Consider the following 23658-nt stretch of genomic DNA (forward strand, 5'->3'; position numbering starts at 1 on the left):
ATTTTTATAATCACAGTACTTTGGAGTTTCTTCTTTTTTTTTTGTTCAGATTCCAAAAGTCACCATCTACTCCTTTATAAATCCATTAGCATGAGAGACTTCTCTGTAATGGTGTGGCACAATTTTTAATTGTCTGTTTATTTTGAGGAGAGGATCTTTGGTTGAGACCAGGAACTTCTCTGGAACCTCCCTCTATTGATACAAAGTAGGTAATTCATATAATTTCAATTCATATAAAATTCCCAGGGTACTTGTAAGCTTAAGTGATATCCATATTTATCCATGCCCATCATACTTTGACTTATTAGGAGTTTTTCTGTTTGATCTCCTTAAAAAGGTCTATACTGTGTATATGTATACATACATATATATATATATATCTTAGATATATATATATATATATGTATGTATCTTAGAGATCAGAAATTGTATGAGAACTACAAAAGTTTTTTTTCTCTTCCATTCCTTATCCTGATTACATTGATTTTGTTCATAGATCTTGTGCCTTTCCATTTCATACTTTGTAATTGGATGTTTTATATATGCTTACATATGTGTATACTGTCTCCCATGTTAGAACATTAGTTTCTTGAGAATAGAGATTTGTTTCACTTTTGTCCTTGTATACCCCCTGCTCAATGTAGTGTCTATTACATAGTAGCTTCTTAATAAATGCTTGTTGGTTGATTTTTATCAATTCATATAAAAGCTTTTCAATTTGATATCAAAATTGTTTGTTTTGCCTTTTGTGATTTTTGCCCTTTTTTTTCAAAAGAATTCTTATTAAGCTAGCTATTTTACCTGTAATCATTTTTTCTCTAGTTCTTTTATGATCTTAGTGTTTACATTTAGACTACACAGTCATTTGGAGTTAAAATATTATTAATGCAAAATTATGGTCTAGATTTATATTTTGCTGAAATACTTTCCATTTTTCCCATCAGTTCTTGTTGGTAGGGATTTCTAATGTATTTTATATTTATAAAGGAGCCAAATATTGGAATATTGAGTTTGATTCTTTGATTCTTGTTTATCTAATCTGTTCCATTAAAGTCCTACTTCATAATGACCTAAAAGTCATTTGAGGTTCTAGAAGTCAGTGATAAGAAACTACAAAGGATGAGAATGTGGTTGGCTGTCCTATCATCATTCTTTCTCTACTCAGACCATCATCTCCATCTTCTCACTAAAACCTTGGTTTCTTACCCTTGCTCTCCCAGCTTTGATATATGAGCTTTTGCCTTAGTTTGCCAGGATTCAGACCTCCATGCCACTTCTTAGCTGTCGATTCCTCTCTAGTCATCTCCACACCCCTCAGCAGAAATATGAACTCCCTCCCATATACTCCAGCTCTGATAAATGGTCCTTTACCATATCTTGCTATGCCTAGGTTTTCATACTCACCATCTCTTTATCACAGTCCTATTTTCTAGCCATCTTCACCCCAGCAGAAACTTATATTCAAAGTACATATTCATTGGGAAAATGTCTAAACAAAACATGATGTATAGTATAATGGAATATTTTTGCCATTCTCTAAAGATGTATGAATTTAAAGAATTCAAGGAACTATGGGAAAACTTATTCAGCTGACATAAGGTGAATTGAGAAGATCCAGGAAAATACTATACACAATCACCACATTATAAAATGGAAGGAATAATAAAATAAAAATGAACTCTGAATATTTATGAACAAGGTAGTCCCCAAAGAAGAGTTTAATAAATAAATCTCCTTATTTCTTTGCATAGGTGGGGCACTATGGTTATGGTATATTACAGTATTTGCTCTTGGATATGGTCAGTATTTTGGTTACTGTTACTGAATTATTTTATTCTTTTTCTTTTTAAATGTTTATTGAAAGGGAAGATTTAATAGGTAAGAGAAGCAATATATTTAGAAATGAATATTACCCCAAAGTAAAAAAATATCAATAACACAAAGCAGAGAAAGGAAAAAGGAACTTCTGATCTAAATTTATATGAAATTTACACATAAATTGTATAAAATTCTATGTGAATCATTTATATATGCATCAAGTACATTCTTAATTAGAGCTTTACTAAAGAAAGAGGCAAGATTTTGCAAGACATATTCTATTGTAACCCTAATTTTTATCTAATAAATTTGGATGGAAAAGGCTATCCACACCCAGAGAGACAACTATGGTAACTTCAGCTCAAAGCATACTGTTTTTACCTTTTTTTCATTTTTTTTCTTCATGATTTTTCCCTTTTATTCTGATTTTTCTCTCCCAAAATGACTTATATACAAATATGTAAAAAATGAATGAACATGTATAACCTCAAAAATACAATTTTAAAAATAAAAGTATGATATACTACATTAAAATACTCCTTAAAAGGCCCTGTTACAACCAGGGGTCTCCCTCTTTCCAGATCTCAAAATCATTTAAAATTCCTCAAAAATTATAACAAATAACTTTGTTTGATGAACTTGTGATCATAAAGATTGCATAAGGGAGATGTGTGCTTATAAAAAGAGATCCAAGTTTAACAAAAATTTCTGTGGATGATGAGGTCTTCAGATACTCCTATTTGTAAAAGATGTTATATTGATTGCATGAAGCCTTGGTACATTGCAGAACCTCCTAGGAATCATTCAACCAAACAAAAGTAGACCTATAGAAGAGATGGCAGATAAAAGGGAACCTAGTAGCAACTCACCCTGTTTAGACTAAATAATGCAAGTTACTCCAAAGTAAAGAAAATTCAAACTAGCTAGAAGAGGGGGAAAATAATAAAAATCTCACTACAGTGTCTTTTGCATGAAAATAATAACTGAATGATTCACCAACTTTTTGTTCCTGGTCCTCTCAAAGAAATTCTTATCTCTGCGTAATGCTTCTGGGAGTCCTTTAACTGCTCCAATTACAGTAGTTTTAGACTTTGGAGTTAAGTCCTTAGTTATCTACCAAGTGATCTCTAGTCTAAGGAATTTCTGGTGCTCCAAGCATCTCTACTTCTGATTTCCCTCTCCCACAACCTGTTCCCTGGTCTAAAGAGCCCCTTAATATTTCACAATAGACTGTAAATAGAAAGGCTGTATATTAGGGAGATCATGAATCATATAATCATTTCAGGGATTTAAAAAAATTTTTTGCAATTTTTTTTTTTTCTGGGAATCCAACCATCCTGGAGAACAATTTGGAACTATGCCCAAAGGGCTATCAATTTGTGTAATTCTTTAATCCAGCAGTGTCTCTACAGGGCCTGTATCCCAAAGAGATCATAAAAAACAAGAAAGGACCCACATGTGCAAAAATGTTTGTGGCAGCCCTTTTTGTAGTGACAAGAAACTGGAAGCTGAATAGATGCCCATCAGTTGAGAAATGGCTGAATAAGTTATGGTATATGAATGTTATGGAATATTATTCTTCTATTAAAAAATGATCAGCAGGATGATTTCAGAGAGGCTGGGTTACATGAACTGATGTTAAGTGAAGTGAGGAGAAGCAAAAAAAATTGTACACAGCAGCATCAATAATTTGCGATGATCAATTCTGATGGACATGGCTCTTTTCTTTTTTTTATTATAGCTTTTTATTTACAAATATATGTATAGGTAATTTTTAAGCATTGACAGTTGCAAATCCTTTTGTTCCAACTTTTTTCCTTCTTTCCCTCACTCCTTCCCCCAGATGGCAGGTTGACGAATACATGTTAAATATGTTAAAGTATAAGTTAAATACAATATATGTATACATGTCCAAACAGTTATTTTGCTGTATAAAAAGAGTCAGACTTTGAAATAGTGTACAATTAGCCTGTGAAGGAAATCAAAAATGCAGGTAGACAAAAATAGAGGGATTAGCAATTCTAGGACAAAAATAGAGGGATTGGGAATTCTATGTAGTGGTTCATAGTCATCTCCCAGAGTTCTTTCCCTGGGTGTAGCTGGTTCAGTTCATTAGTGCTCTATTGGAACTTTTTTGATTCATCTCATTGTTGAAGAGGGCCACGTCCATCAGAATTGGTCATCATATAGTATTGTTGTTGAAGTAAATAATGATCTTCTGGTCCTGCTCATTTCACTCAGCATCAGTTCATGTAAGTCTCTCCAAGCCTCTCTGTATTCATCCTCTTAGTCATTTCTTACAGAACAGTAATATTCCATAATATTCATATACCACAATTAATTCAGCCATTCTCCAATTGATGGGCGTCCACTCAGTTTCCAGTTTCTGGCCAGTACAAAGGGAGGGCTACCACGAACATTCTTGCACATACAGGTCCCTTTCCCTTCTTTAAAATCTCTTTGGGATATAAGCCCAGTAGTAACACTGCTGGATCAAAGGGTATGCACAGTTTGATAACTTTTTGAGCATAGTTCCAAATTGCTCTCCAGAATGGCTGGATGTATTCACAATTCCACCAACAACGTATCAGTTGGACATGGCTCTTTTCAACAATGAGGTGATTCGGGCTAATTCCAACAGGCTTATGATGGAGCCATCTCCATCATTTGCATCCAGAAAGAGGACTATGGAAATTGTATGTGGATCACAACATAGTATTTTCACATTTTTTATTGTTATTTGCTTGCTTTTTTTCCTTATTTTTTTCCCCTTTTTGATCTGATTTTCTTGTGCAGCATGATAAATGTAGAATTTTGGGTTACTTACTATCTATGGTTCTCAAACTATGGCCTGCAGGACAGATGTGGCAGCTGAGGACGATTATCCCCCTCACCCAGGGCTATGAAGTTTCTTTAACAACGTTTTTGTTTTTACTATAATCTGGCCCTCCAACAGTCTGAGGGACAGTGAATTGGCACCCTATTAAAAAGTTTGAGGACCCCTGACTAGGGGATGAGGAGTGGAGGTAAGGGAGGGAGAAAAATTGAGAATACAAGGTTTTACAAGGGTAAATTTTGAAAACTATCTTTGCATGTATTTGAAAATAAAAAGTTATTATTAAAAGTTTTTTTTTTTAAAATAAAGTGAAAAGATTGAATGGGTTCAAGGAACCAGGAAAAAACAACAACAATTTTTTTCTGGAATTGAGAAAGAATGAAAATAAATGTTATTTGAAAACATTTAAAAGATCTCTTTTTCACATCCTTTGGATATGATTTTTGGATAGCCATGATAGCCATGAATAATGGCTCTTATTCTTGTACATCTGAATTATTTCCATAGGTAATATACATATATATGAGTACTTTTTCAAATATTTGTTCATTTTTCATCATTACCATTTTCTTTTATATACTGAAAATCTTTTCCATTTTATTTTCTGCCCTTGTTTGGATTGACTTTTCCTGTATCCATAGATCTTAAAGTTAATTTCTTCCTTATTCATCTAATTTGTTTAGGATATGGTCTTTTATATCTAATTAATATATTTATTTGAAACTTATTTTAGAATATAGTATGAAATATTGCTATATATACAGATTTTGCTAGACTGCTTTATAGTTTTCCCAACAGTTTTTGTCAAGTAATGAGTCCTTATTCTATTTTTCAGGGACTATGTATTCATCAAATACTAGGCTATTAAATTAAATCATATCAATAGTCAATAAATTTTTATTAATCACATACTTTATGCCAGTCACAGTACCAAATGCAAAGAATATAAGCAAAAAGCAAATCCACAATTTAATATGTATAATCTTTTTTTTAAATTATTTTTTAAGCAGTTATAAATCATTTTTATGATTTCTTTTTGTAGTATACTTTGAAATCTAATGCTACCTGGGCATCTTTATTACCCATGAGATTTATGACCTTTTGTTTTTCCATATGGATTGTTATTATTTTTAGCTGTATAAATCTATGGTAGTTTAATATGATATATCATATACTTAGATAAATATAAGTATAAGATGAGTATAACCATTTTTATTACGTTGATTTAGCCTACTCATGAAGAGTTGTTATATCTTGTTATTTATATTTATTTAGATGTCTTTTAATTCTATAATGTTTTTTAGTTGGATTCACGTAATTCCTTTGTGTTTCTTATTAGATAGACAACTAAATATTTTAGACATTCTGTAGTTATTTCAAATGGAATTTCTCCTTCTGTTCTACTGGATTATATTGGTAATATATACAAATGCTAATGATTTGCATAAATTTATTTTATATCCAGAAATTCTTTTGGTTGTTGTTGACTCTTTAGAGTAGTACTGAACCAAATAATAGTGATGATAGTTGAAATCTTTGTTGAAGTTGAATTGAATAATGATGAAGTTGAAATCTTATTTTAAAGGTCTCTAGTTTATTGCCATTGTTCCCTGAATGCAGATCTGTCTTTTGATCTTTTTTTTTAATCCCCAGAGCAGTATAGTGACTGGTACATAAAAGGTTCCTGATAAATGAATGTTCATGGATGGATTGATGGAATAATTTGAATTTCTACATATATTCTAGGTTACTTGGTCCAGGGTTTTCTTGTATCCTAAAGACAGTAAAAATTAATGATTTAAAGATTTTTTTATTGAATGAAGCATCATGTTACTGTCAGAGATCAGCCAAGCCTAGTCATAGTTCAGGACCAGTTGGAACAGGCCTTTCTCCTCTAGTCCTTACCTTTCACTTTCCCTCCATATTTCTCCCTCTCTTTCCTGAGACTAGGGGATATCTAGGGAGCGTGCATAACTAGACTCTCTTCATATTTTCTATAGATTACAATTCATGTTCTATCTAGCAAGAAAGATCCCAGACTGTTTTCATATTCTCTATCCCTTTTTTATTACCACTATCCAGGTATGATAAAATCAAGGTTGGCTCAATATCTTCTTCCTATTCCCCTACCCAAATGCTACTTATAAAAAAAAAAAAAAAAGATAGAAAAAAAGGAAGGTTCTAACATTTGTGTCATGAAAAGCTATACTATCCTTAATGGGTACACAACATGCTTTGTTTGAATTTTATTATCATACACAGTGAAATTCACAGATCCTAGATCAACCATATGCATTTATATGAAAATGTAACCAGGATAAAAACTAGCTAAACATAACCAGAGAACATACCAAAATGATCTGCTTGATATCCAGTAAATAGCTAAGTGAAGGGGCAAGGAAAAGTTAAAAATATACTGTTGTGGGCTTCACTAGAACTCTAGTTCTAGTAAACATTCAGCACTCCTTGGTCATACCATGGGCGCCTAAGCCAACAAACAGCCCTTACCGTCAGTTCTTAGTCTTAGACATCTTTTCAAATTTTTAGCACTCCTATATTTTCAGCTCTCTCTTCTCCTCCTTTCTGATTTCTCTTTTTCTCTCTTACTTCCCACCAGACCTAGTGGATCCCTTTAGTCTTGTGGTCATTGCTAGAATGCTCAACAAAAACTTTTAAGTCCCAAAGTGTTTAGTTGAAGATCTTTCCCTAATTTCTAACCTAGGAGAAATACAAGCCAGATTATGCCAGCATTCCCCATTCCATTCCCACTTGGATTCCTGCCACCAACCCACACAAAACTTAGCTCAGCATTCTTAGATTGTAAGGTATGGGGATACATTCAGGGCCTTTGCCCAGAGTATACTCTTGGAAAAGGACTGACCTCAATTTAATTTTCAGAATTCTTCCCCTAAGCCATATAAGCTCTTTTCCTTCCAGTTGATTCTGTTTTGCTCTTGTCTTCTGCCCCAAGTTTTCTACTTTTCCTTCCTTTCCTTTGCTTTTGTCTGGACAGCCAGAATTATTGTCTGCTACTTCTGATTGGCTGAAATAGCATTAATGTAGATTTACTGCTATAGAAAGACCAAACAGGAGCCATTAAACAAATATTAAAGCACAAGCCTTTGAGACTATAGCAATCTAGTAACTCTGCATTATTTACACCTTCTGATTCCTGCCTCCTATTTACATACTAGGAATAGAAGTGGGAGAAAATTATATAACCATCATGACAAGGTCCACAACAAATTTGTTTATCTAATCTCTATTCAGCACATATTGCAGAAAGACATTCATTTCACCTCTCCCTAATTTTCCATCCCTGTCTCCACAGTGGTTATTCCAAACCTTTTTTCCTCCTTCCTCTAAGCTTCTCATATTATCTTCTTCCTAACCTCTCATTTGAGATCTTCACCTCCAAGAAAATAAACTTTTCCAAAAGTTTCCATCCTACCCTTCTATTTATTGATCCCTTCTCTGCCAACTCTAAACACATCCATGTCTTCCCTCCATTCTGTTTTTATATTTATTTTTTCATTAAAGCTTTTTATTTACAAAACATATGCATGTGCTTGCCATCTTGGGGAGGGGGTGAAGGGAGGAAGGAGAGAAGTTGGAACAGAAGTGAGTGCAAGGGATAATGTTGTAAAAAAAAAAAAAAACTACCCAGGTATGGGCTCTGTCAATAAAAAGTTATAATAAAAAAGAAAAAAAGAAGAAAAAATTAGTTTACTGGTACTGGGGGAAAATATGTATGGGTAATTTTTCAACATTGATCCTCACAGGACCTTTTGTTTCAAATTTTCTTCTCCTTGTTCCCATTCCCTCCCCTAGCTGACAGGTCATCTAATACGTGTTAAATATGTTAAAATATGTGTTAAATCCAATATATATGTACATATTTATGCCATTATGTTGCTGCACAAGAAAAATCAGATCAAGAAGGAAGAAAAAAAACTGAAAGAAAACAAAATGCAAGCAAACAACAAAAGAGAGAGTGAGAATGCTATGTTGTGGTCCACACTCAGTTCCCATGGTTCTTCTCTGGGTATAGATGGCTCTTTTCATCACTGAATAAGTGGTGCTGGTTTGAATCATCTCATTGTTGAAGAGAGCCATCTCCATCAGAATTGATTGTTGTATAGTCTTCTTGTTGTCATGTACAATGATCTCTTGGTTCTGCTCATTTCACTTAGCATCAGTTCATGTAAGTCTCTGCAGACCTTTCTGAAATCATCCTGCTGGTCATTTCTTACAGAACAACAATATTCCATAATATTCATACACTATAATTTATTCAGCCATTCTCCAATTGATGGGTATCCACTCAGTTTCCAATTTCTTGCCATAAGAAAAAGGGCTGCCACAAACATTTTTGTACATACAGGTCCCTTTCCCTTCTTTAAGATCTCTTTGCGATATAAGCTCAGTAGAAACACTGCTGGATCAAAGGGTATGTACAGTTTGAAAACTTTTTGAGCAGAGTTCCAAATTGCTCTCCAGAATGGTTGGATTTGTCCACAATTCCACCAACAATGCATCAGTGTTCCAGTTTTCCCACATCCCCTCCAACATTCAGCATTATCTTTTCCTGTCATCCTCGCCAATCTGACAGGTGTGTAGTGGTATCTCAGAGTTGTCTTAATTTGCATTTCTCTAATTAATAATGATTAGGAGCATCTTTTCATATGGTTAGAAATAGTTTTAATTTCTTCATCTGAAAATTGTCTGTACATATCCTTTGACCATTTATCAATTGGAAAATCATTTGATTCTTTTATAAATTTGAGTCAATTCTCTATATGTTTTGGAAATGAGGCCTTTATCAGAACCTTTGAATGTAAAAATGTTTTCCCAGTTTATTGCTTCCCTTCTAATCTTGTCTGCATTAGTTTTGTTTGTACAAAACCTTTTTAATTTAATATAATCAAAATTATCTATTTTGTGATCAATAATGATCTCTAGTTCTTCTTTGGTCACAAATTCCTTCCTCCTCCACAGGTCTGAGAGGTAAACTATCCTATGTTCTTCTAATTTATTTATAATCTCATTCTTTATACCTAGATCATGAACCCATTTTGATGTTATCTTGATATGTGGTGTTAGATGTGGGTCAATGCTTAGTTTCTGCCATACTAGTATCCAATTTTCTTAGCAGTTTTTGTCAAACAGTGAATTCTTATCCCAAAAGCTGGGGTCTTTGGGTTTGTCAAATACTATATTACTATAGTCATTGACTATTTTGTTCTATGAACCTAACCTATTCCACTGATCAACTAGTCTTATCAACTAGCCAATACCAAATGGCTTTGTGAATGCTGCTTTATAATATAGTTTTAGATCTGGTACAGCTAAGCTACCTTCATTTGATTTTTCCTAGCTGCCTTTCAAACAGTTCGGACTTGAGCTTTGTATTGAAGAGGGCTTTAATGGAGTTCCACATAAAATGGTGGTTCCTCCCAAGAATCTCTGGACCAGACTCCAAGATGGGGACATCTTGACATAGACAAGGTCTGAGAAGGTGGATGAGTGTGGAAAATTGAGTTGGAAGATATCAGAATAATCTCATAAAGATATGAAATAAGGAGAGGAGAAGAGGGAACTTTTTTGTAAAATGGCCTTTATGAATTGATCTCTTTAGCAAATAATGTTAGAGATTTTCTTTGGAGGCTTAAGGGGAGAAGAAAAAAGTTGGGAATAATTGTTGTTCCAAGAAGCAGAATAAGTAGTAAATTAGGGGAGGAAGAATAGCATTGCTTTGCTATAGTAGGGGATCAGCTAACAAATTTATATTGCATTCCTCATTGTTCATGAATTGCTCCAATTTTGTTCAACAGTATGTAAATAATAGCGATGTAAATATGGCTAGAGTAATGCAAGTTTGGAAAGATGTGATCAGCAGTAAGGCCAATTAGAAGATTGTGTAGATTTGAACTGTTTCAACAAACAGGATTGGGAAGAGCACAACTGATTGCCTTGGAAAGGTCAGAAGGATAGAAATATTGGGGACAATGGTGAGGATGAAGAGTGTGTTTAAGAAAAGTAAGGCATAAGGAAAGGTAGAAATACAAAAGATTATGATCGGAGAAAAGAAATTGAGTTCTTGAACATTGAAGTGAAATGCTAGGGGATGATGGAACGGAATCAATGATATGAAAGGGTATGAATCATAAATTCTCATATCAAAGTCTGTAGATCAGTGGTCCTCAAAGTGTAGTCCAAAGAATTGTTGGGGTCTCTGAAACCCTTTCAGATGGTCTACAAATTCAAAATTATTTTTTATTTCTAATATAGTAAATAGCTATAAATATAACCCATGTGAACAAAAACTCTTTGAACAGGTCCTCCATAGTTTTTTAACATGAAGATAATGAGAACAAAAGTTTGAGAACCACTGCCTTAGATCATCAGCTTCTAAAACTGACATGGTTTTATTAATGCAAATGATACACAAGATATACTATTATCTGCCATGCCAATGAGTCCTAAAGGATTGTTGAGCCCTTTCATCTCTTTGCAACTGAAACTACCTAGTTTTTTGAGAATAGGAACTGTTTTGTTTGACTATTTCCATCCCCAGTACTTTACACAGTGCTTTATACATATTTTTTCATTCATTCACCAACAACTATGTATTATATAATTTGTTGTATTCCACACTACCCCTTGGAATTTATTTTCACTATTCATTTGCTATCCACTATTATCTCTAAAGCTTCTCCTTTCTCTCTCCCTATCTTTGTCCTACTCACTGTCCAATTAGGATAAAACTATCCCCAGTCCTTTCCTACCACTCTCTTATTCCCCTCCTCTTTAATCCTCCTTTTTCAAGTACCACTCCACTATACCTTGGGTAATTCCCCTTCATCATGAACCTCTTTCTCCAAAATTTTTTCTATTAGGCCTCAGGGAGATCTGGCTTGCCTCTCCCTCACTGATTGTGTTTCTTTTCATACCCTTCTGGCATTCTGATCATAAAAAGAGAGTCAGGATACTCTGCTCTTCACTGTCACATCCAAATTCTGTCTTTTCCTGCTTTGAAATCCGTTCAATCAAAATTTTCTACCCAATCCAAATCATAATAGCTGTAATATATCAACCTCCAGGTCATTCTTTCTCCTGTCTCAAAGAATTTAATATCTCATCATCTTCCTCTAAACAAACTTTTACCCATTTATTAGGAGATTTTATTACTTAATATATGATCCTAACCCCTTTCTTTCTCTCTTGTTTCAAATTCCTCAGTCTCCTTAAGTTCTGTATCTTATTTTCATTCTACCTTAGACATAGAGATGATAACATAATAGATTTTACCATTACCCATAAGTGTTCACTTTTCTTAATTAGAAATGTTGATCTTCCACTGTAAGATCATAACATTCTGTTATTCCACCTTTCTCTCTACCTCATTCTTCCTAAAGTGATTCTTTGCTCTCTTTGAGCCCTCTAATCCTTGTACTCCTCAGTACTTTATTGTTACAATTATTTTTTCTGCCTTCACTTTTCTTTCTCTCTAGACTCAGCCAGGTGGTTAGCCATTTCAGCTTTACATTCTTTTACTCTAATCCTTAATTCCTTTGTCCTATTTTTATTCATCTATTAACATACTTCTCTGTTTTTATTCCTACCATATTCCTCTTCTGATCCTGTTCAAAGCAGTTGAATATGGCTGAAGGAAGCCTCACAGTAGTGCTGGTTGGGCACATTACAAATTTCTGTTGTCCAATCTCAGCTAGACACTTCAGTAATACAATCTTCTTATTCTTTCCTAATTGGTTCTTACATAACTACTCACAGAAGCTTCTTTTTCCTCCCCATACTTCTTTCTCACTTTATTTCTTCCTCTTCCATCTTTCTTTCTCAACCAAGGACCTTTTCTCTTATTTTACTCAGAATAGAAAGGCTATTTAATGAAAGTTTCCTCTTCTGTTCCTCTAATCTCAAAATTCTTTGATATTTTCACTCTTTCTTTCTTTTCCCCCTTTCTAACATGGGCCCTTCTCCTCACCCATGGTATCTTTTCCAGAAAATCGGGTCTTCAATTTGTTCTCTCCCTCGAGAAGCTGTGTCTGACTCATTGCCTCCTTTCTTCTTTAATTTTTCATTGCAGTCTGTATTCTGACCTCATTATATGCTTTATTCAACATTACCAGTAATTTTTTACTTGGTAAATTTCATAGTCTTTTCTCCATGTTCATCCCAATTGTACCTACTGTTTTTAAAAAAATATTGACAGCTCTCTCCTACTTGAATGAATAGTCTCTCTTTAAGTTTTTGTGACACTACTTTCTCATAGCTCTCTTCCTATTTACTTGACTACTTCTTTTGAGTTTTCTTTGCCCATCATTCATATTATAATGTGTATCACCTGTATCATGTGTGAACTGAAAGGTGCTATTCTAGGTAGGAGTAGGAAGGAAGAAAGAATTGATTTATTAAATGCCTATTATGTTGCAGGTACTTTGCTATCTCATTTGATCTTCCCCCAAACCCTAGGGAGGTAGGTGCTATCATTTCTATGCTGATGACTCACATATCTACATATCCAGCCCATCTCTGCCTGAACCTCAGGCCTGTATTATTCTTTGCCTATTAGACATCTGAATTGGATGTCCCAGACACATATTGGAGTCAGGAAGACCTGAGCTCAAATCATACTGCAAATGTTAGCTGAATGACTCTGAGCAAGTCTCCAACCCCTGTTCAGTTTTCTAAATTATAATTATGAAGATAATAGCTCCCATTTCTGAAGATTGCTGTGAGAATCAAATGAGATGATTTTTTAAAGTAGTTTCACAAATCTTAAAGCATTATGTAAATATTGGCTATTATTATGTTATTACTAACAGGTCCAAATCTAAATTCCCTATGATTCTCCTAGACCTTCCCATATTCCAGACTTTTCTATTTCTATTGAAGGTACTACCATCCTTTCAGGTTCTCAGGTTCACATTAACCTTGATTTTTCTTTCCCTCACTCCACATCTAGTCTGTTTTTAAATTTTACAGTTTCTGCCTTTACATCTCTCACATCTGACCCATCTATACACTTACAAAACTACAATCTTAGTTTATTTCCTTATCACTCTTAGCTAAGATTATCTTGATAGCTTCCTAATTGCTCTCTTTGCCTCAAGTTTGTCTCTATTCCACTGTGTTCAACTCTGCTACAAAAGGAATTTTCTTTTAAATCAGAATCCATTTCACTCCCCTATTCGGTCAACTCTACTGATTTCCTGTTGCTTTTAGGATTAATATAAGCTCTTCCATAGCTTTGAAAGTCCCATATGACTTTGTTCCAGCTTCTTCTATCCTGCATTCCAGCCAAATGGCTTTTCTGTTCCTTATATATGATACTTCTTATCCCATCTCTGTGCTTTTGAGGCCATTTGCCAAGAAATTCCTCCCTTCTTCTTTTCCACATCTCGTATCACTGAGACACCCTCACTGATTGTCTTTTTTACTTGTGCTTCACACAAAGAGGTAGGCTTTCTTTTTTTTGTCAAAGCAAATGCCTCTCCATGTACAAATGATCCCACGTGTCCCATCTTCTCCAGCAGATGGTCCAGCTCATCTATATTCTCCTAATCTTCACTTTCACCCAATCTATTAGTTCTTTCCCTACTTCCTACAAATATTCCTGTATCTCCTCTCCTCCCCCATCTCTCAAAAAAAAAAAAATCTTCACTTGATCCCATCACACCTCCTAGGTACAATCCTTTAATCTCTCCTCCCCCTTTTCTAGGCTAAACTCCTTGAAATGGCTTTCTCAATGTTTTTCTCAAGCCATCTATACTAGTGCCTTTATTTTCTTATTACTTACTTCTAAACCTTTCCAGGTTAGCTTCTGACCATCTCATTCAACTAAAACTTCCCTCTCTGAAGTTATCAGTATTCTCTTAATTGCTAGATGTAATGGCCTTTTCTCATTCCTTTTCCTTCTTACCTTGCTGTAGCAATTGCCGCTATTGATCACCCTTTTCTTAATAGTCTCTGATTTCTAGGTTTTCAGGAAACTCCTTTTTTCTCAACTGTCTCTGACCTTTCTGAACCCCTTTTTTCATTCTCTTTTGCTAGTTCTTCATCCTTCCACATTATGCCTCTTTATTGTAGGCATTCTCCAAAGTGCTGCCCTGAGCCCTTTAGTCTTTTTTCTCAACACTAACTAATTTGAGGATCTCATCAATACCTATGTATCCAATTATCATATCTATAACAGTCATCCCTAGAACTCTCTTAATTTCCTAATCTCTCTTGAACTCCAATCACACATAACCTGCTGCCTATTGGACATCCTAAATTGGGTGTCTTATAGACATCTTGGAATCACTATATCTAAAATAAAACTCATCATTTTGTACCTCAATCCCTCTTTTATGCCCAACTTCTTTGTTTTTGTTCCAGGTCCTATCATTCTTCCAGTTTCCAGGCTGATAGCTATTATGTCATGACCAACTCCTTACCTCACTTATTTAAACTGTTGCCAAAGCTTGTGTTTTCTTCCTAACCAAAGGAAGAGTATCTTTCATGTGTAGCCTCCTTTTTCCCCACATAGCCACCATCCTTGAGCAGCAGACTTTCCATCTTACTCCTAGACTATTTTCATAGTTTTCTGCTTAGTATTCCTGCCTCAAATCTCAACCCAGTTGCCAAAAAGATTTTTTAAATTCAGGTACAACCATGTCCACCTTAACTCATAACCTCCAGTGGTTCTCTGTGAGCTCCATAATCAAATATAAAAATTTTACATTTAAAGCCCTTAACAAGTTATCTCTTCTCTATCTTTCTAATCTTCTTATGTCTTCTCTCCAACATTATGTCTCATGTTGCAACCTATTTACTGGTCTATTTACTGTTCCTCATACACAGTCAATCCTCCATTTCATAACTACATGCTTTTTGTTGGCTATTCCCTGTACCTGAAATGCTTTCCCTCTTCACCTAAGTGCCTCCTTCAGGACTGTGCTCCAGTTTCACCTTCTGAAGAGGATTTAAAGGTCTTTCCTAGTCTCTTCCACTGTTAATGCCTGCCTTCTGAGATTACCTTCTATTTTTACTATGTAGATCTAATATGTACAGTTATTTGCATGCTGTCTTCCTCACTGTGAATTCCTTCAGGATCAGCAGTGTATTTTTTGCCTTTCTTTGCATTCTCAGAGCTTAGCACAGTGGATATATGCACAAAGTAAGCACTTAATAAATGTTTGTTGACCCACTTAACTGTAATACATCAATTGTAGAGGTCTAGTACAATGCCTGAATAGTTCTTAATAAAGATGCTTGTGGGATTTAATTGAAGACCCCAGGGTGTTCCATTGGTATCTCTAACATTAGGAGAAGCTAGCGATATGTTGGATAAGTGTATTCCCTGTGACAATTTTATGAAACAACATAGAGTTGGCAATCTGCATTATTGAAAACATTCAAATGGATGAGATCACAGATTCATTTTAGTATTTTGAGAGAAGGCAGTATTAATATAAACTATCAAGTGTTTAAATGGCAAATCCACAAAGAAAAGTCTCATATATTTAGTTTAGAGAAAAACATCTGAAATGTAAGATTGCTTTTTAAACCTAAAAATTAATTCAATTTCAACAAAGTTTTTTAAAGTACTTGTTACACTGGTAAATCTAAGGATGGAAGTACCAAAAAAAAAAAAAAAAAAAAAAAAAGTAAGTTCCTATAATCAAGAAGATCATCCTGTCCTGGGAAGAGATAGCAAGTATATTATAAATACAAAGTAATTTCAAGCAGAAGAGAGAACTAACAAATTAGGGAGTCAGTCCTAGAGCAAACATCTAAACTGAGCCTTGAAGAAAGACAATATAACTAAAATGCACTCATTTAATGTACATTTCTTCTAGTGAATCTGGTGATTTATTTTTTCTAATTGTTCTTATTCAAGTAAATTATATAATGTAGTAGGATTTAGATAGATCATAGATAAATTGAGACTGCAATGTACACACAGAGTCTTTGAACTCTAAACATGTTCTCCCTAGAAAGTAGGAAAAATATCTAATATTAAATGTACACAATGCTTATTGTATATTTTATATGTCTAAATATTAAAGATATTGATTGTATCTAATGCCAAACATTCTGATGAAAAAATTAATTCAGTTACATGTATATTTGATACAATAACTAAAATACCTGGAAGACTAAATGAATAGTTCATTTTTCTTCTATATGTTGCCACCTTTAGTTCAAATATAATTGGGAAAACAGTGAGAACTACCACAGTTCACAGCTGCATTGATGTTTTTAAAATAATTCCTAATTAAGTTTAGAATTGAAAATAAGAGGAAAATTAAATTATCATTTTCTATTGAGCTATATAGTTATGAATCTTTTTGACTATATAAAAAGAAACTAATTTACTTTATCAACTAAGTCAAAGTTTTTGAAAAACCGTAGACAGGATGATTCCCTGTGTCACTGAAACTAGAATTAGTTAGTGTTTTGATCCTGGCTCTTTCACTTGTATTTCATCCTGATACATGGTGCTATTTTCTCATATATAAAATAGGAGAAATAATAATTACTTCACCAACTTATAAGGAATAGCTAATTAGACACTATGCAAATATGAAATGGTACACAAATTATTAAAAATATCTTCTTTGAGGTAAATCTACACCATTCATGGAAACAAGCTTTTTAATTACAAGGTTCTTAATAAAACAAATTATGGTTAAAATTATTCCTGTAGTCTGATTATTTGATTGATGTATTTAAGTTATACTTCATAATTTTTGTTGAAAACACATTCATAAAAGGATGTTATTATATATTAACACTCTTCTAATGTTGTTTCAATATGCTAAGTTAAGTCATTGATTCTTACAAACTAAAGGAAAAGGAAGCTGTTGACTTGTGCAGTTTGGATATTGTGCTGCCATTCTGCTTTCCCAAGGGTTAAGAGTGAATAGGCTATTGCTCACTCAGTTTTGGGGAAGAGATGAGGCTGTAGGAACCAAATTTTTCATTAGCAATATCAAAGTCAACATATTCAATTCTGAATTGATTTTCATTTCCCTTCAATCTGTTCTTCTGGCCTTTTTTTCTTAACTGATATTTATGATATACTTTAACATTTGTAAAGTGCTTTGTATGTGTTTTATTTGAGTCTCACAACAATCCTCAGAGATAGGATGCCACCTTTTTTTTTTCCCTATGATCAAATTTTAGTAATGTTTTCTTCAACTCTCTCTCACACTTAACACTTTTAATTAGTTATTAAATCCTATCAGTTCTGTCTCCTCACCATAGCTTATATTTGTTTTTTTTTTTCTGTTCACACAGCCATCACCTAATGAATTCCCTAATTGCCACCCCCTTGAGGGTTGCAACAGCTTTCTATCATGTCTCTCCTTTATCATCTCCTCTCTCCAGACCATCCTTCTCACCACCTCCAGGCTCATTTTACTTATGCTGTAAAGCTGGTCACGTTATTTGTCTGCTTATTGCCTATTGATTCAAGTTCAAACTCTTGCCTGACATTTAAGTCCTTCCCCAATCTGGCACCATTCTGGTTCTATTCTTATTTAATACTGCTTTGCTTCTCATATGCTATACTCCTGTCAAACTGAACTGCTTGAAACTCCCATTCCTACTTCCCATGTATACAGCATAGTACCATAGAAAGAACACTAGATGTAGAACAAGGGAACCTGGGATAAAATTTTAACTCTACTTCATATTGTCACTTGTGTGACCTTCCACAAGTCATTGAACTTCTATGGAAATCAATTTTTTCAATTTTAAAATGAAGAGTTTCACTAGAACAATATCTGATCTCTATTCTAGCTTTAAATTTGCTAACTTCTGTTGTCCATTTTGTCTTTGATTGTGTGGTTTCCCATGGAATGCCTTCCCATCCCTTTATCTCTTCATCTGTAGAATTCCTACCTCTCCTTTACAGCATTTCTCCTTCAAATACTACCTGCTCTAGGAAGCAGCCTTCACAAATTTCCCTTCTGCCCTGTATTTTGGAAATGACCTCACAGAGCACTTGATTTGAACCTCAATCATGGACTACATGTTCTATACTTTATGCTTATTAAACACATAGAGAGGGAGAGAGACAAAATGTCTTTTACAGATTTGTGATGTAAAATCAATGCTTATGGAATTGAATTGAATTGTACTTTTCCAACTTTAGTATTCTATCAGACTAGTCTTGTGGTGAAGTGGAAAGAACAGATTAGATGACTTGGATGGTGTGTCTTGCCTTTCTGGGCCTTCGTTTTCTTATCTATAGAATAAACAAATGGAATTTAGATGATCTGTAAAATCTCTCCCATCTCTAAAATTTTATAACACAATTTGTGAACATGATGACATAGTTAAGATGCTAGAAACCAAAAGCTATTTTTAAAAAATCATGCCACTGAACATTCATTTCAATAGAATTGTAGTTAGAATGTTGTTCATTGGGCATTCTTAATATCTTTATTTTATTTTAATCCATATGTAAAATATCTTGTGGAGAGATGAGAAGGAAGTAGAAGTTATTTGAAAAGCATTTAGAAGTTTATTTAAAAGATGCTTAGATAATGATAATTGTGCATTTACTAGGTGGATCTCATAAAGAATCATTGTTTTTTTCCTGAGGTGAATTGATAATATTGAAAGTTCCTTAGTCTATTGCTCAATATTAATTAAAGTTACTATATAATATTAGAGCCTGTTCCTTATGAATTGTTTAATAGTGTCTGTTGCTGTTGATGGAGATATCGTTTTAGGAACATCAAGATTCATGGTTGTTTATGTAACAATTTGTTAGTCTGACAGTCAATAAAAATGAGAAATTGCCTCTGTGGTATTTCTTAGTTGTCTTCCCCCACAAGCAGTGAATACATAAATCATAGTTATGTGAGTTTGACAGCTTTAATTGTTTAGCATTGACATGCTTTTGTCAAGTGGGGGCATCATTGGTCTTTCTTAACTCGTCTGTATGTCAAGAGTGATTTGCTTCCCAAACCAAGTAATGACATTAGGATAAATGACATTGTCTTTCTTTCACTTTATTTTGGAGTCTCTCTGTTCTGAATCTGAATTTGGTCATAGCTCAAATTTATATTGATTTTCTTGTGAATTAAGAGCAAGATTTAGAATATTGAAAACCTTAGTGGTTTGTCTTAAAATAACTTGCCCGTGGCGTTTTAAATTGGAAGAACTATTATTTGAGTGTGAAATAGTACATTTTTGTTGTATTCAAGAAAACAAAAATTACTCAAGTTTAAGATTAGAAGTATAGAATAAGCATCTTTATTACATAGTCTGGGTTTATTTTTATTTTGTCAATCTGTAATTAATATCAGTTGACTAATTTGTCAGTAAATGTTCTCAATATAGATTTAATTAGCTGCTAGTGTAAGTTAAATATTCATTTATTCTTATTTGAATATTCACTTTCCATGTAAGTAAATTTTGCTTTCTCATAGATAACCAGAACAAACTTATAGACTTGGGGGAGGCAGGGAGAACCAAAATGATTATGTGCTGTAGCTAACTACATTCCATCATTGTTAGTAACTCTAAAATAGTTGCTCTCATTAAATGCATATGAAAATGATGTTTGAATATGATTAACATAGTAACTGTTCATTTGGAATGTATACAATATTAAAATATTGCAATGATTAAACTTTGATCTTTCTACCATAGTAACAGCTCACAACTCAGATTACATAGTAAACTTTGATTTACTCTATTTTTAATTTACTTAGAAAAAAGTTATAGGAATATTTTTTCATGTGTATACCTTAGAAATCATTAAGGGTGTGGAAAGGTACAGAGACTATGCAGTAGAAATGCCTTAAGTGTTTAAGTACTTCAATATGATGTTTCTAGCACTACAGTTCTTGGCCTGTTCTCATATGTAAGTTTAGAATTCTGTAGATCTACATCCTCTAAAGGCAAATGCCGAGGGCCAAAATTGGAGATAATAACTTGAGATTTATGTGCCGTTCTTGCAGGTTACAGTCATAAATTGACAGCTCTGAAGGACTGAAACTCACATCAAAGGATGCAGATCATCTAGTTAGGTCAATTATTGTTAATTTTCATCTTCCATTAAATTCTTTTAATGTTTTCTTCTTTTTCTTCTAGCCAAGCCCTATACCAAGTCCTATTTTGGGGAGAAAGCCAAATGCTAGTCAGTCATTGCTTGTATGGTGCAAAGAAGTAACAAAAAACTATAGGGGAGTCAAAATCACCAATTTTACTACATCCTGGAGAAATGGTTTATCTTTTTGTGCAATATTACACCACTTTAGACCAGATTTGATGTAAGTAAACACATTTTAATTTTTCAGTCAAATCCTTTACATGTGCTAGAAATAGGAAAATTACAACATTAAAACCACTACTTGACATGTCCTGAAATGCTTAACTATAAATTACTTTGAGCACTTTGTGTATTTTGAGGAAACAGATTTATGCCAAGCCTTGAAATCCCATTTTTACCCCTCCTAAAAACAATCTTTTCTCTACTTTAAAAATGATATATTTCTTTTTTCTTAATCTTATGAAAGAACAGACTTCAAGATGATTATGAAAATTGTGTTTGTTTTGAAACGAGATGAGACAAATAAGCCCTTAGCTTATACATTGACAACAAGGGATTACCTCATGGTGAATTTGGTTGCAAGGCTGGTCTCTAGTCTCCTGCACTTTTTTTAAAGATGTAAAATTTCAGGCAATGAAATATGTATTTATTGTTTATTTATTTATTTGGTTTATTTATTGTATACATTATTAGTTTTGTTGATCAAATTGCTATGAAATTGCTAGTTACTGTAAGATATTGTAGTCAGGTGTTTAGACCTGATGTGTTTTAAAACTACCTCATTTATCAAATACTATACATACCCACTGTGCCATTTTCTCCCTCAGTGACTACAAGTCCTTGAATCCTCAAGATATTAAAGAGAACAACAAAAAGGTAAGATCTAATAGGAAAGGAAGGGGGAAAAAACATATATCTTCGATTTTTACTTTACTGCAGGTTTTTATCATTTTTGGGAGAGTGAGAAGGCAGTCTTGTAAGGTCATAACTATATAGTTCACAGAAATTATTCAGACATCTGCAGTTCAAATCAGACATAGTATTGACTCTGATTTGTCATGTTTAACATTCACAAGAAGTTCCAGATTGGCATTAGAGTTATTTTTTGTATGGCCTTTATTAATAATTGGAAAGAAGGGATAATGGGACTTTTAGAGTACTCATGACTTTTTTCTTCTTTCAGTCTAATTTATTTTCAACTATTTTTTAGGATTATACTAAAAATTACATGTTTATACTTCTGCTTGACTTTATAGGACTACCATATTGGTTAGAATAAATGTGTTCATGTTAATGCCACAAGTCCTTAACATTTTAACATTTAAGAACTTTGATTCCCATTATTTTCTATTAAACAGTATTTTTCTTTAGCATGGTGAGCATAATTAATGAAAACCAATATGAGCCCAAAGCAAGGTGTTTAATTCTCTTTTGAAACACCTAATTTAAAACTCAAGTAACATAAAGAGAATCCTGACAGTTTCATTTAGCTAAAATAAGTTTAACCCCAAATTTTCTTCCTATTAATGCTTCTTATCTCTCCCCACCCCTTAAAAAAAAAATCTTAGCCAGCAATTAAAAATTTTATTTTCTTTGAAAAGGTATGATTCCCTCACATAGTATGTTGACAAATAACTCATTTTCTACATTATTAATAATGGGAAATCATTGTAATATTCTTTTTTTGGTTGATATTCTGTAAAGTAGGTTATCTGTGTAAATTATTTAAGTTTTCAGAAGCAGCACACACCAAAGTAAAAAAAAAAAAATTTTTTTTTCCATAACCAGACAAAAGTCTGGTCCTTGGTTTATATGTACAAACTTTTTTTCATTGTCCTGTTGAGTAAATAGCAAGCCTTTTTCTAGCTTTCATGGAAAATGCAAAGCTAAATATTGTCATTTTTATAATGTGGATTTTCTAACTTGCAGTTTGAGATTCTGAAAACATATTGTTTTATATTTCCTTTAACATTTTTAAACAAATATATGAAATCTTGTCAGCTCTTAAGTCATAGTAACAACCCATTATTTTGTATTTCTTTTTTCAAATTTTGAAGATTTTAATGCTGATAATACTTCAGATTTATATTCTCCTGCATATATTAGACTTCTGTTAAGCAGCTTTATCTGAAAAATAGTTTTAGGGTGAATTTTATTTCATATTCTTTCCCTTGTGAAGAATACTCATCATTCAATAAGTAATTGTTGATTAATTTTTGTTTCTTTCATCATTTTAAGCTCTTGCCTGATAACTACATTTGAAGTAGCTCAATTGCTTCCTTCAGATTTGTTTCCTGGCTTCACACAATTTGACCTGATAACCCCATGTGTCCTAGAAGGGAATGAAGGCTGTACAGGGAGCAGCAATGTCTGTGTATAAGTTCGATGTGGATGCATAGCACATTTGACAGTGACTTCTCCTAACCAATTAAAATAACATCTAGCAATGAATAAGATAATTTTCTTTGTAAGAACTTTTTTTCTGCACCCAGGCTATTACAAAAGACAAATGAACGATTGACCATAGCAACAAATGTTAACCTCTGAAAATACACCTTTAAATAATTGTCTTGACCTTACGTGTTAAAAGTATAATTTGTTTTTATACAGCACTACAATTAGTATTCATAATTACATTTTAAAATGAACTGTTACCAGAATTCAAAGTTAAGAAGTTTCCTCATAAGGAAGCTAATCATTTCCCCAGATCTGGAAGAAGTAGTGAATAAAAAAGGTATTTACCTGTGACATCTGATCTTGACCAATATGTCAGTGTGTTAGATAATTGGGAAATGTTTAGAATACTGCCTGTGGTGCTTTCACTGATGGCCTGCAGTTGATGGCTGTCAATCATGTTGTCAGAACACTGGAGAAAGAAAAATTCTTTCATTTTTCCTAAAACAAGTAAAATAACAAACAAGTCTAT

At 33.4% G+C, this 23658-nt stretch overlaps 1 protein-coding gene across 14 annotated transcripts in view; it reads left to right on the plus strand.

Moving 5' to 3' along the window:
- The window catches only part of EHBP1 (EH domain binding protein 1), a 444659-nt gene that overhangs the window by 295373 nt on the left and 125628 nt on the right, over window positions 1-23658 (plus strand). For all 14 annotated transcript variants that reach the window (XM_031950538.1, XM_031950539.1, XM_031950541.1 and 11 more), the window contains 2 exons: window positions 20774-20952; window positions 21560-21608. In XM_031950538.1, the coding sequence (XP_031806398.1) occupies window positions 20774-20952; window positions 21560-21608 (228 nt within the window). The remainder of the gene's footprint in view (window positions 1-20773; window positions 20953-21559; window positions 21609-23658) is intronic.

This window comes from Sarcophilus harrisii, chromosome 2 (genome assembly GCF_902635505.1).
Source record: "Sarcophilus harrisii chromosome 2, mSarHar1.11, whole genome shotgun sequence".
In the NCBI taxonomy this organism is placed as follows: domain Eukaryota; kingdom Metazoa; phylum Chordata; class Mammalia; order Dasyuromorphia; family Dasyuridae; genus Sarcophilus; species Sarcophilus harrisii.